General features: G+C 33.4%; 2 protein-coding genes across 2 annotated transcripts; one reads left to right on the top strand and one right to left on the bottom strand.

Moving 5' to 3' along the window:
- Window positions 1–237: 237 nt before the first annotated feature.
- LOC125834258 (uncharacterized) lies at window positions 238–1,280 on the top strand. Its single transcript, XM_049513425.1, has one exon. The coding sequence runs from the start codon at window positions 386–388 to the stop codon at window positions 1,187–1,189; it is 804 nt and encodes a 267-aa protein (XP_049369382.1). The 5' UTR covers window positions 238–385; the 3' UTR covers window positions 1,190–1,280.
- Window positions 1,281–5,392: 4,112 nt separating this feature from the next.
- On the bottom strand, window positions 5,393–12,010 carry LOC125834254 (probable leucine-rich repeat receptor-like protein kinase At1g35710). Its single transcript, XM_049513422.1, has 11 exons — window positions 11,691–12,010; window positions 9,956–10,103; window positions 9,751–9,822; window positions 9,324–9,395; window positions 8,583–8,654; window positions 8,348–8,491; window positions 8,180–8,260; window positions 8,002–8,073; window positions 7,807–7,878; window positions 5,757–5,828; window positions 5,393–5,680 (listed from the first exon to the last, which is right to left on the bottom strand). The coding sequence occupies exons 1-11, from the start codon at window positions 11,788–11,790 to the stop codon at window positions 5,590–5,592; spliced, it is 996 nt and encodes a 331-aa protein (XP_049369379.1). The 5' UTR covers window positions 11,791–12,010; the 3' UTR covers window positions 5,393–5,589.
- Window positions 12,011–12,340: the final 330 nt, after the last annotated feature.

The raw sequence follows: 12,340 nt of genomic DNA, 5'->3' as shown, positions 1-12,340 counted from the left end.
ATGCGTGCTAGATGATTGATTTTGCGAGTTCTGTAGAGAATGAAGTATTCCTGTATTTTATTGGTAGTTAATTCAAAATGGGACAATAAAGTGCAACAGTTTGTATTTGCACTTTATCTGAGAGACCTTCATTAATGATAGGTGTAAACATAATCCACCTCTTAGTTTATGTATAATTGCTTGTGATTTTTGAATTTGCTATTATCTTGAGATGGTAGATTCATGACTTGTTATCTTCAGTGTAATTCAGGTTCATAAGAGAAGCAAGAAGTTTTTAAGACTGAACCAAGATGCTCCTTTGAAGACAGTGGTTCATCTTTCAAGTACATGCCAAGTTCCAAACTCAAGTAATTGTCATCAATAGCGATTTAAGTTGCCCCCTGATATGTGGAGATCTATTTCAAATGCCATCACAAGCTTTGGACAGAAGAAGGAATGTGGTACGCCCAGTCAAGCTTGCCGCGAATTCTCAGATGACGATGATGCCTATTCTAATGCCAGCAGCGAGGAAGAAGGGCTTGAATGCCCAATATGCTGGGAGTCTTTTAACATTGTCGAAAACATCCCCTATGTCTTGTGGTGTGGTCACACACTTTGCAAGCACTGTCTGTTGGGGCTTAAATCAGCTTCTTGGAAGTTCTCCACTCAACAGGTCCAGATTCCATTATTCATTTCCTGCCCATGGTGCAATATGCTGACATTTCGGTTGGCGTTGAGCGGGAATCTCAAATCTCCTAGCAAGAATTTCTTCCTCCTCTGGATGGTGGAAAGCAAAAATGGTGACAGGGGGGAATCTCCATCTACCATATGTAGGGATCATCAACAAGAAATGCCCGTCCGGTGCACTTCAGTTACGGGGAACAACACCTCTGTCATGAATTATAGGAGGGTTCGTCGTCTAGGATCTCCAGGATCGAGCAACAGTAGTTATAACCATACTAGTGGTACACCTGCATCCCAGAGGGCCCACTCTTCTCTTCACAAGTCCCTCGATCTCTTTATCCGCATTACAGCCAAGTTTCCGTTAGTTCTCGTGCTTCTTCTGCTTGTTATGTTTGCAATACCTTCGTGTGCAGCCGTCCTAGCGCTCTACTTACTGATCACAATTCTCTTTGGACTCCCATCTTTCCTAGTATTGTACTTTGCCTATCCTGCTTTAGAGTGGCTGATCAAAGAGATCACAACTTGAAATGTTTCTCTTTCAATTTGTTTGAGAGCTCTCTCATATCAAGGATGGTGAAAGTTTCTTGTTTCATGAGAGGTCTAAGACCTTAGGGCTCGTTTGGTACGAGGGATAACTAATCTCGGGATTTATTATGGAATGAGTTCATTCAAGTTTGGTTGGGATAAATTGCAGGATAACTTATTCCGGGATTGTAGTGTTATTTTTGTCCCACATTGAGGGTAGGATAACAATCATGGGATAACTTGTTCCCCAACCTAAGGAGCCCTTAGTTTTTCTAGTCTCAATATGTAGTGACTATTATATTCTTTTTCCTACCAAAATTGGAAACCCTACCTTAAAGAAACTTAGATAAGTCAGCTTGGTTTTTGAATAGAGTTTAGATCGTGATGATTAGAAGAATTTGCCTCAATAACAAAACATGGTTCCTCTATCATGTTCTTTCATACATCAATAGACCATTTCATAATGTGGTTTGAGCATATTATAGGTTTCTTCACTCCTGTTATTTTCTTGAGCCAATCGAAAACTTTTTTGTCGCTCAAGGTAGGGTAACTTTTGCGTAAATGCTATCCTCTTCAAATTTCACTATTGGAATTATACTGGATATGTTGTTTGAGTTTGTTGCAAACATCTCCTAGGAATGAAAAAAATTTCCCCACATATATTAGTCGTCAATAGATAATATTTGGAATATTTGGAAAAAGCAAATCAAGTGTTTGTTTTACAATTTAGTTTGTTATTTCAACATCAATTTGAAATAAATGACTTTCATTTTTAACACACTAAATATAAATATAAATATAAATATAAAAATAACAAACAAGAATGTAATCTTAGTGCTCGATTCAAAACTATAAACAAATCGAATAGAATTCATTCTTTTAAAAGATCTTAATTCAAACCCAAAAACTTAAATTTTGAACTCTTCGTCCAAAAAGCTAAAATATTTGGTTCATGCAAGGATTAGTAAATACTCCCTCTATTTCAAATTAACTGAATTTTTTTTTTGGGGGGAGGGGGGGGGGGGGGTAGAGGGGGTTTCATTGTTCAAAGTTTAAGATGAATGTTTGAAATTTTTTCCATATTTGTCCTTTCCTATTGTGAAGTTTGATATTTTCTATGAGATAAAATGCAATATTTACAAAGTTACATTTATGATTTCACTAAGGACAGTAGTAGAAAGTATTGTTTAAATTATTTCCTTAAATGTTTTTCTTAATAAGTGTGCATTGTCTCACAAACTCGAAATAGAGTGAGTACAAAAAATACTTAGGAATATTAATAATGGAGAAAATGTTAAATGATAATTAATAATGAAGCTAATGTTATACCATGATTATTTCATTTTTATATGACATCCTTATTATAAATAGTTGGTCTATAATACTTGTCATTTTATAAAATCAATGCATAAATTACAATATTCTTCCTATTTTACCCTTGTGAGTTATTAGCCTTGAAAATATATATTTGACTAACATAGAAAAGCTAAGTAAATAATTCATGTTCATAGGCCAAATTTATTAATCAACATAAATTAATTCATATTCATTGATTGAAAACTTGAGTTCAAAAAAAATTAAATAAGGGTAGAATAGTAAATTTACTTAGATTTTTTAATGCACGTGAAATCTAAAATGGTGACATATAAATAGAAACAAAGGGAGTAGCAAATAGAATGTTATGCATTAATTAATTACTCTAAAAAGGATATTTTTATGTTTCATACTAGATATTGGTGCCCGTGCCCGTGCCCATGCCATCACGGGCCCAATATATGTTAATTTTTTTTGTCTCAATTTATGTGATATAAATAAATATCGAGAGTCAATAATTTTTTTTATAATTTATAAATATTTAAAGTTACTAATTATTGTAATTTATAATATTTTTATATAATTTTCAAATAGTACATGTAACTTATTCTGTCTCAATTTATATGGCATCAATATAATTTTGAGATTCAACCAAATTTTTTATGTCATTTAAATATTTTTAGTAGTCAATTATTGTGTTTTATAATACTTTTTATGTTATTTTTAAATGAGATATGTTATTCCTTCTATCTCAATTTATGTGACACTGATAGACATGAGTCAATCAAAATTTGTATGTCTTTTAAATTGTTAATTATCTCAATTTATGTGACACTGATAGATATAATTCGCACGTTTGTATAATTTGGAATTTGTAATATAATTTGTATAACTTTTGTATAATTTGGAATTTATATAATATAATGTATATAACTGTTTACACTTCTGATGTTTGTAATATACAACCTGTGAATTATATAAATGAGATAGCTTAAACAATAGGTACAACCCGTAAATATGCAAACTATAGCTATGGAGCATAATTAAGTTTATTATAGCGACTATTTGCGAAAGTTCCCCTTTAACTTAATTGTATTCTTAAAAAATTATCCCAAAAAGTAAATTAACTATATTATTTTATCCTTAGATTTTATTTCTCTAAAATAAATAATTTCGGCACAATGATTTTTATGAGCTATAAGACTACTATTTTGATTAATTTCCATTTTTGATTTCTCTCATTCGCTTCAGAGTTGTGGAGACTCATCAACGTTTCTCTGATGACATAGTATGAGAGATCTTAACATATGTTTTAGTGAAGTCTTTCATGTGATTCAAAAGTGTTTCTAAATCTTGAAATACTATGATGCATCATCCCACTATTGTCCGGTCACACTACATGCAGGGGCGAGCCAGGGGTTCATCCGAATCTCCTTCGACGGAAAATTATATTATTTATATATAATTAAAATAATTTTTTATGTATATATATATATAGTAGATGTCAAACTTTTTGATCCCGTTCCTATCAAAATCGTGGTTTAAGCTGCAAATGATGGCTTTCTTTTCTTGATAGGTCAAATTCATAGTTCCTTCTCGCATGAAACTAGGGGATAAAGCAAAATTAGATGCTCAATACAGAAAGATTGACCGATTATTGTGGTCAAATTTCAAGTCTTAATCCATTTTAAGAGAATCCTCGATTGAATTCAATTAAATCTCCAATTTCAATCCGTTTTAAGACTCTTTATTTGCACTGATGTAAGGTATGTTTCTATATTGAAGAAATGAATTACTATCTATTTTATATCTTTTAGGATTTATCTATCCATTTCTAACTTTTTTTATAAAAAAAAAATCTTGAGTTGAAATTCAAATTGTGGTTTTAAAACTTAAATAACAATATATTATAATTATTGGAATTAATCGGATCAAATTGGGCAGGTCAAGAGCCAATTTGTGTTTAAGCCCATTTGAGCCCAAAATAAACTTGGACGGGTCAAAACCCAACCCAATTTCTATTTCAACCCATTTTAATATCTCCAATTTCATTTTGGAACAACACCAGAAAGAAAATTTGAAATGATCTCTAAAAGTTTGAAGATGAAGACATGATAAATGATTACTGGAGAAGAAGATTTGGAGATGTTGAAGGTTTGCAGATTTGAATAATTAGATGTTCTTAAGATTTGAAGATGCAAAAAAAGAGTTTTGAGCAAATGAGTGAAATCTCTAAAATCATAAATAGAAGGATCAAAAGATGACACAAATGCTTATAGACTTCTAACTGAGAGCACCATCATCACCTATATTGATACACAACTTTCGGGCCGATGTTTAGGTAACAAATTCAACTGTACAGTTTTTCGGTAAACACTATTTTTATCTAAATTTGCATTGACTATATAGAAATAAAAAAAAAGTGAATAAATTCAAACATGCTGAGATCAAGAATAATGTTAAATAGAGTAAATTAACTACGGCTTGCATTAAGAATGCTAGTATTAGTAATGATTACATTAATTATACATAGATTATTTCTTATGCATTGTTTTTAACCTATTCCAGTGAAAATATTTATCCACATGGAGTGCCACTTTGGCACCTAATAAAGCATGCATACCATCAGCTACTCAGCGAAGTGTTTTTGCACATAGATAATAACTATAATTAGGGTGTGAAACTCAAAAAAATAATACGATAATTTAGGTATGTATTTGTATCATTTAACGAAAAAATGAAAAACCTATCCAAAACCTGTCATATCAGAGAGCATATTCTCTACCCTTTCATATTAACACTGAAATCGCATCATGTATAATCAAAAACCAAATGCAAGAATTCAAGGCAAGTGAGAACTGATTGAGACGTATGTCGCAATTACTTAATAATGATTCATAACGTGGTACTATTTAACTACAGCAACCGCAACTAAGTTTGGTTGATTACTTCTTTGCACAAAAAAGATGGAACCTTTTTTCTCATCTGGCAACTAAGAATAGATACTTGACAGAACAGGGACCGGCTGCTTCTTTCGACAACCTAGGTACACTTTGCTCATGAACAAATAACTGGAGTTGGCTTTTTCTAAACAAGGAAATCTGCGTCCGAAAGTTCTAGCACTTTGTGCAGGCCAATTGGTTTTACACCAGGCCGGAACGTGTTCTCTTCAATGTACCTATGACATATTTTATCATATTATTAGGATTCGCACAAAGCCAAAGAATGGTTAGTAGCAAAAAATGAACACTCACATTTCCTTCAAGAAAGGGTGTTTGTAGAAGGCATCTGGAATCCTCCCAGAAAATTGATTATGATCGAGATACCTGAAATCAGATTCAGCTTCAGACATCAACTATCAAATTCATGCAGAACTATTTTTCTTTTTGGTGCAAAAGCTACCAGTATACAATCAAGAAGAGCGAAGGAATGATGTGTAACACCTGATTTGTCAAGGGTGAAGAACGTAAAAATAAATACATAAAAGGAACAAAGCACTCACATACGCAACTGCAAGGACCATTTGGGCTTTAACGGAACATCTAGGATATTGCAACTTGCAAGGATCATTGGTCATCTAGTTTGCATTTTGAATCTGAGTGGCTAGCTTTAAGGAACATCTAACTTTAATATTCTAACTCAGACTTCGTCGTTAGCTTTCTTGCAATAAATTTACAGTTTCTTACTCCTAATCAATAATGTATCATCAGTACAGTCTCGCTAACAACTGATATATCGATTTGCATGCTATCTATTGAATATTTGTTGTTTAATGCAACCCAATCCAAGAAGAAACCCATGGACCTCACAAATTAATCTAATATTTTCAGAAAAGAAGTTGCTTGGCTGGTTTTGGGAAAATATCCCTTACCAGTTACCACCTTCATTGGAGTAAACTTGTGCTGAGCTTCAGTTCATGGCTCAAGCATCACTTTGACAACACTAACAACCACTTAAATGGAGAAGGCCCTAGTTTCAGTTCGTGTGGTTTAGCTCCAACACCAACACTTTAAAGGAAAATATTGTGATAAAAGGTTTTGTCAAAGGAAATATGTGGGTTAAGCTTCAAAACAAGGTTCCCATTTCCAACACAGCATATCTTGAGCAGGGATATGTATCTGACACAAGTAGACTTGTCTCTTGACATTCTTTGGTTGTTTGACCAGCAAAATGCAGGTCCTTCTGCATTATCCAAGCCTCTCACTTGTACAAATAATGACTTCTAATCTGGGGGATGGAGGGGAATGTAAGTGTTGAAAGACCATGGATTTTGGAAGAAAGAAGAAAATGGGTAGGAAATGCAATGGATATTCACAACCAGGTGCAAAATCAGCTTTGTTTAATCGCTTAAAGACTTGCATGCATCAGTGTTCATATTTTTTTGAATTATACATGCAGTTTTTTTAACACGTTATACCAATAAAACTATTATGTTCTAACAGACAATCTTCTAATTAAAGTTTAACACGTCATTCATGCATCTCTGTACCAGTGCTGTTGCTACATAGCTCAACTGAAATCTTGAGTACATGAGAAGTTTTACTATTGAGATGGATTGTGTTTTTTGTGCAAAAATTGATGTGAACACTCTTGCATCTAATTCTCCAGGCAATTTCTATACATTACTACTTGTCGGAGGAAATCATTACGGATAAGGTCCAATAAGGTCAGCTGACAAGCTTCAAGTCCATCTAATGTTTTTGTCACAGCATCCATAAATTGCACAATCCTCAAAATTTATCTCCTTAAGAAAGAGACCCTTGCAAGACCACATTAGCCAACTAGTCCCGATTTCATCTGTTTTGAGTAGAGGGTCTATTGGAAACAACATCTCAACCTTTTTTAGGTAGGGGTAAGGTTTGGGTACACACTACTCTCCCCAGACCCCACTTGTAGGATTACACCAAGTAGTATGTTGTTTTTGTTCATCCTTAAGTTGAACAATCCTCAAAATTCATCTTTTTAAGAAAGAAAGATCCTTGAAAGACTGCACTCACTAGACAATCATTGGGACATCACATCCAATATGCTAATATTTTTATAGGTTAATAAAGCAATCTATTGATAACAGAAAACAGCACTAAACTACTGCATGATAACACGCAGGTCCCTGATCATATCTAACGTGGTGTCTAAATCATGCACAAAGACCAGGTTGCACCAAAAAGCTATCAAAGAAAGAGATCTCAACTTAAGGCGAAGGATGTTTTTGTATTTGCTTTCAAAAATTCTGAATTTTCTCGGTCCAAACTGTCCACATACAGTATAATAAATGAGTAGCTAAGAGCATAGAGGAGGACTTACAAGTAAGTTAACTTAGGAATATGAGCAATGCTATATGGTATAACTCCTGTCATCTTGTTGTAGGATAGATACCTGTAATAACCAGAGCAATCAAATTAAGCATAATAATATTTATCAACCAGTACAGGAGAAATTAGCTGTTATTTGTCCAAAGACAAGCATTAATCGCGGAGAAACTTTCTTCCCGAAACTTACAAGATCTCCAAGTTCGTCAGATTTGCAAGTTGCGCTGGAATGCCTCCAGTAAGATAATTATTGTTTAAGTATCTGCAAGTTACAGCAAGGGTTATCCTTGAACTAGCATAGAATTCATAACACTTGCAGCAGGATAACTTCATGCGATATGACAATTAAACAAGAATAATCAACTTACAGGTTGCGGAGAACCGGAAAACATCCTTCAATACGTATGAGTTCTCTTATAGTTCCAACCAAACGATTGTTACCAACATCCCTGGAATTGCATGAGATCAAAGTGAAATCCATGTGTGACACAGGTTCCATATGTTAAACAAGAGAAGAAGTTAAGATGGTATCATACAGGTGTCGAAGATACTGTAAGGAACCCAGTTCAGGTGGAATTCGTCCAATAAAATGATTTTCATGCAGATGGAGATAACGAAGTTCAGGAAGATTAGCAAGCTCCTTAGGTATTTCGCCTTTGAAATTATTAAAACTTAGGTAGCTGAAAAATATACATATCAGTTATTAGTCTATAACAGCAAAATAGATCTATGGATAAAGAGCACAGCTAGAGAAGCTCAAAAAGCACTCACAGATGTGTTAACTGCTTTAGTTCACCTATTTCAGGTGGAATGACATCTTGCAGCTTATTCCACCTTACGTTTCTGGTAAAAAGAATCAGGAGAAGGAACTAATCAATAATGCAACATTACAACACACTAGGAAACTAGAGGATATAATTTCATATTAGTATGTTGGGTAAAAAAACAATAAAAGTAATTTTTAAAGTTAACATTCTGGGACAACATGGAGGTTCCTATGGACAAAGGAAAACTTAAAGGTAGGATACAAGCAGCAGAAAGTAGATGTTGAGATATACATCTAATACAATCCTAAAAAGAGTATAGAAGGCCTTCTTAGTTAAGTGACATTTCCTTGATAATAAACCTACTCTGTTTTTATTTTTTAGAATATAAGCCTACGAGTATATATTCTCTCAGTTGAAAATTTATCTTTCTTCTTCGGTGCACATTATATCAGGCAGACTCCCTCTCACTCCCTTCTTTGGGATTAATCATTAATCAGGTAAGCTTTTCCTTGTTATTAACACATTTCATCTTGATGAAAAGCCATGTACTTAATCACTTTGTACAACACAGTTGAATCATATTAACATCATCTAGCTAGGTGTAAATGGAGAAACAAATGTTAATCCTGAAACTGGAGAAACAGGCTATTCGGAGACACAGCATAAGCCCTAAACATAAATATCACTTCATAATTGCTACTGAATATAGATACTTCAATAGGAGTATACAAGTAAAGGATTATACAATATTTTAAGACGCTTCAAACGCCCAATTTGAGAAGGAAGAGGGCCGGTCAGCTTGTTATTATGCAGATCCCTGTCATATGAAAGAATATTATGGATTAGGAAGTTCAGAATGAAAATCAAAAGATCCAACAGTACAGGCACAATTGTCCACTAACTATTGCCTTAAATAGTAGTATCAAATTTGAAAATAATGACTACGCACATTATAGATAACGCCCACATTTTTTGGGGTAACAGTCAACACCCAAGCAGAACAATTCTTTAAGTTGGTTAATGAACAATTAAGACTGGAGGGTGTAAAAGTATCCATATTGGAACTTAGGGAAACTTCTCAATTTGTATGAGGTTAAAAATTCTGTAAGAAGTAGCTGAAGTTTTGTAAAAACTAGATTCCAGTACAAAGACAAAGAGAAGAAGAATCTTACAGTCTAGTAAGATCTAATAAATTAGTGACAGCAGTAGGAAATGGGCCAACAATTGAAACAGCATAAACTTCCCTGCAAGTGGTAAAACAGAAAAGAACATTGTGAAAAAGTGACAAGTAAAGATATTTCAATTCTGTGAGTAACTTCATACAGATTTGAAGCTTAGTTAGAGAAAAGCTACTTGGAACTGGTGAAGCAAACTTACAATTCAGTAACTACTCTATAATCACCCTGCGTTGAACATGTAACACCAGACCATGGAGGTAAATCACCATCACCACAAGGATCATCTCCAACCCATGCATACACCACTCTCCATCCAAGAGATGCCTTAATTTCATTCAGAGCTTTCACTACAGTCATATTCCAGAAGTTCAAATTAGTCCATGTAAACATATACATTCAGGTACTACAACTCCTTGGTTTTCTCATAAATGCAATCAATGGCCTTAAACCGTGTAAATCATTTTAATGAAATGTTAACAGAGAAAGAGTGGATATAATTGGAACTCCACAACATTTCCAACAACATTAAGTGTAGAGAGCAAAGCTATTAACCTTATGATCATGGGGTCAAGACCTACAGTGGACATTCTAATTTCTGACAAGCATTAAATTACTCGTGATCGATTATATACTTACTTATACTACAATTTAATGAACTAATACAATGTAATCATGGAGAGATATTAAATTGACATTGATTGAATGATAAATCGGTTTAACTTTCCAAGGATAGCTATATTTACCTGTAACAACTAGAAAATAGAATTCTACGAGCAAAAAAAGGGGAAAACATTTATAGTTAATGACACTCCAAGGCACTGATTTAGTTATTGATTGCAGATAATAGATAATGTATTGAACAGATCAAGATTATACATCAGACGAATAGCTATTCCTCAACAAAATCAACAAATTGCAAAGCTTGAATTACTTAACCAAGAAAACAGACATTCAGGAAAAAGGAAATTATAGTAAGAAAAGATGAAACACAATAAGTAAAACTTAGAAACAGCATAAAATCTTCCACTCAAAATATATACACGTGAGCTTAGAAGCTGCATAAAATCTAAAAAGTCCAATTACTTCCAGGAAAACCATAAACATACACTTAGAAAGCAGTGAATGCATAAAATCCAATTATTTTAGCTCAAACTATAAACTTGCACTTACAACTTCATCTAATCTATAAATTCCAATCATTTCCAACTATACATGTGCACTTCGAAACCACATATAATTTATAGAATAAATCCAATTATTTCAACTCAAACTAAAAATTTGCACTTAGAAGCTGGGAAAAAATCAATAAAATCCAATTACTACAACTCAAACTATAAAGTTGCTCTAGGACTACATAAAATCCACTTACTTTCACTCAAACTATAAGCTTTCTCTTAGAAATTGCATAAAATCAACAAAATTCAATTGTTTCCGCAGAAAATATAAATCCACCACAAACTGCACATAATCTATTAAATCCAGCTACTTCCACTCAAACTATAAGCTTTCACCTAAAAACTGGATAATATCCAATTACTACAACTCGAACTATAAAATTCAATTACTTCCACTCACACATAAGCTTACACCTAGAAATTGCATAAGATGTACAACGTTCAATATTGTTTTCGCTGAAACTACAAAAATTTCACCACAAACTGCATATAATCTACAAAATCTAACTATTTTCACTCGAACTTTTAAAATTCAATTAAACTCCACTCAAACTATAACCTTGCACCTAGAATACATAAGATCTACAAAGTTCAACATTGTTACATTTTCTCTGTAACTACAAAATTAATTTCACTTGAAGCTGCATACATACTCTACAAAATAACAAAACCAAACTATTATCAATCAAATTCAACTGATTTTCTCACCTAAATTGCTAATAAATTAGGTTTAAAAAGTAAATGGATCGAAATGTGTACCGTCACGTTTGAGGGTTTTAGAGTGAACGAGAGCGCTTTGGATCAAGGATAACGAGAAGATCAGGAGAAATACTGAAGGTAGATGTCCATGGCGAGCCATTTGAATAGGGTTAGTCACCTTCAGGGGAGTAGAATTATTGAATCAACCGGAATCCAAACGCAGAGCTATACGTACATTACTATAGTCGAGATTGAGAGAGATGATGGAAGTGAAGGAAGAAGATCTGAGTGTGAAATGAATCCTCACTTTGGGAATTTTCCTCAAAATTTAGTTTTTTTATACAACGCGCTATTTAGCTTGCACTGCGCGTCGGTGGATTTCGGGTAAGTAATTAGTACTACAGATATAATCATGTTTTATTTACATTAAAAAAAATAGCTAAAGGTTATGGAAAGTATATGCTTATTAAAGTTGGGCATAAAATACTGAAAATCGAATAATCGAACTGAATAGAATTTTTTGGTATTTCCATATTTGGTATGGTGTTCGAAAGTAAAATTTTAAAATTACGATATCTGGGTTTTGGGTTTGGGTTTAAGTTTGGTATGAGACATTAGAATTATTTGGTATTCGATATTTCCCGAATATCGAATTATTTACTCAATGAAGATCATATATCAATAGGTAGGGGTGGGCATGGTATGGCATA

This window comes from Solanum verrucosum, unplaced genomic scaffold (assembly GCF_900185275.1).
Source record: "Solanum verrucosum unplaced genomic scaffold, falcon-dt-bn FXZP01000026.1, whole genome shotgun sequence".
NCBI lineage: Eukaryota > Viridiplantae > Streptophyta > Magnoliopsida > Solanales > Solanaceae > Solanum > Solanum verrucosum.
Note: the sequence above shows the minus strand (reverse complement) of the source record. Positions and strands in the feature narration are given on the sequence as shown.

Bases quoted from the DNA above. Each gene is read 5' to 3' on its own strand.
- LOC125834254 (XM_049513422.1), bottom strand. From the start codon at position 11,790: ATGGCTCGCCATGGACATCTACCTTCAGTATTTCTCCTGATCTTCTCG. The intron at 8,655-9,323 runs GTATAATCCTTT...TCTTTTTACCAG, and splicing joins TTGAAGCGTCTTAAAATATT to AAACGTAAGGTGGAATAAGC. The intron at 5,681-5,756 runs GTGAGTGTTCAT...AATATGTCATAG, and splicing joins CACCCTTTCTTGAAGGAAAT to GTACATTGAAGAGAACACGT.
- LOC125834258 (XM_049513425.1), top strand. From the start codon at position 386: ATGTGGAGATCTATTTCAAATGCCATCACAAGCTTTGGACAGAAGAAG.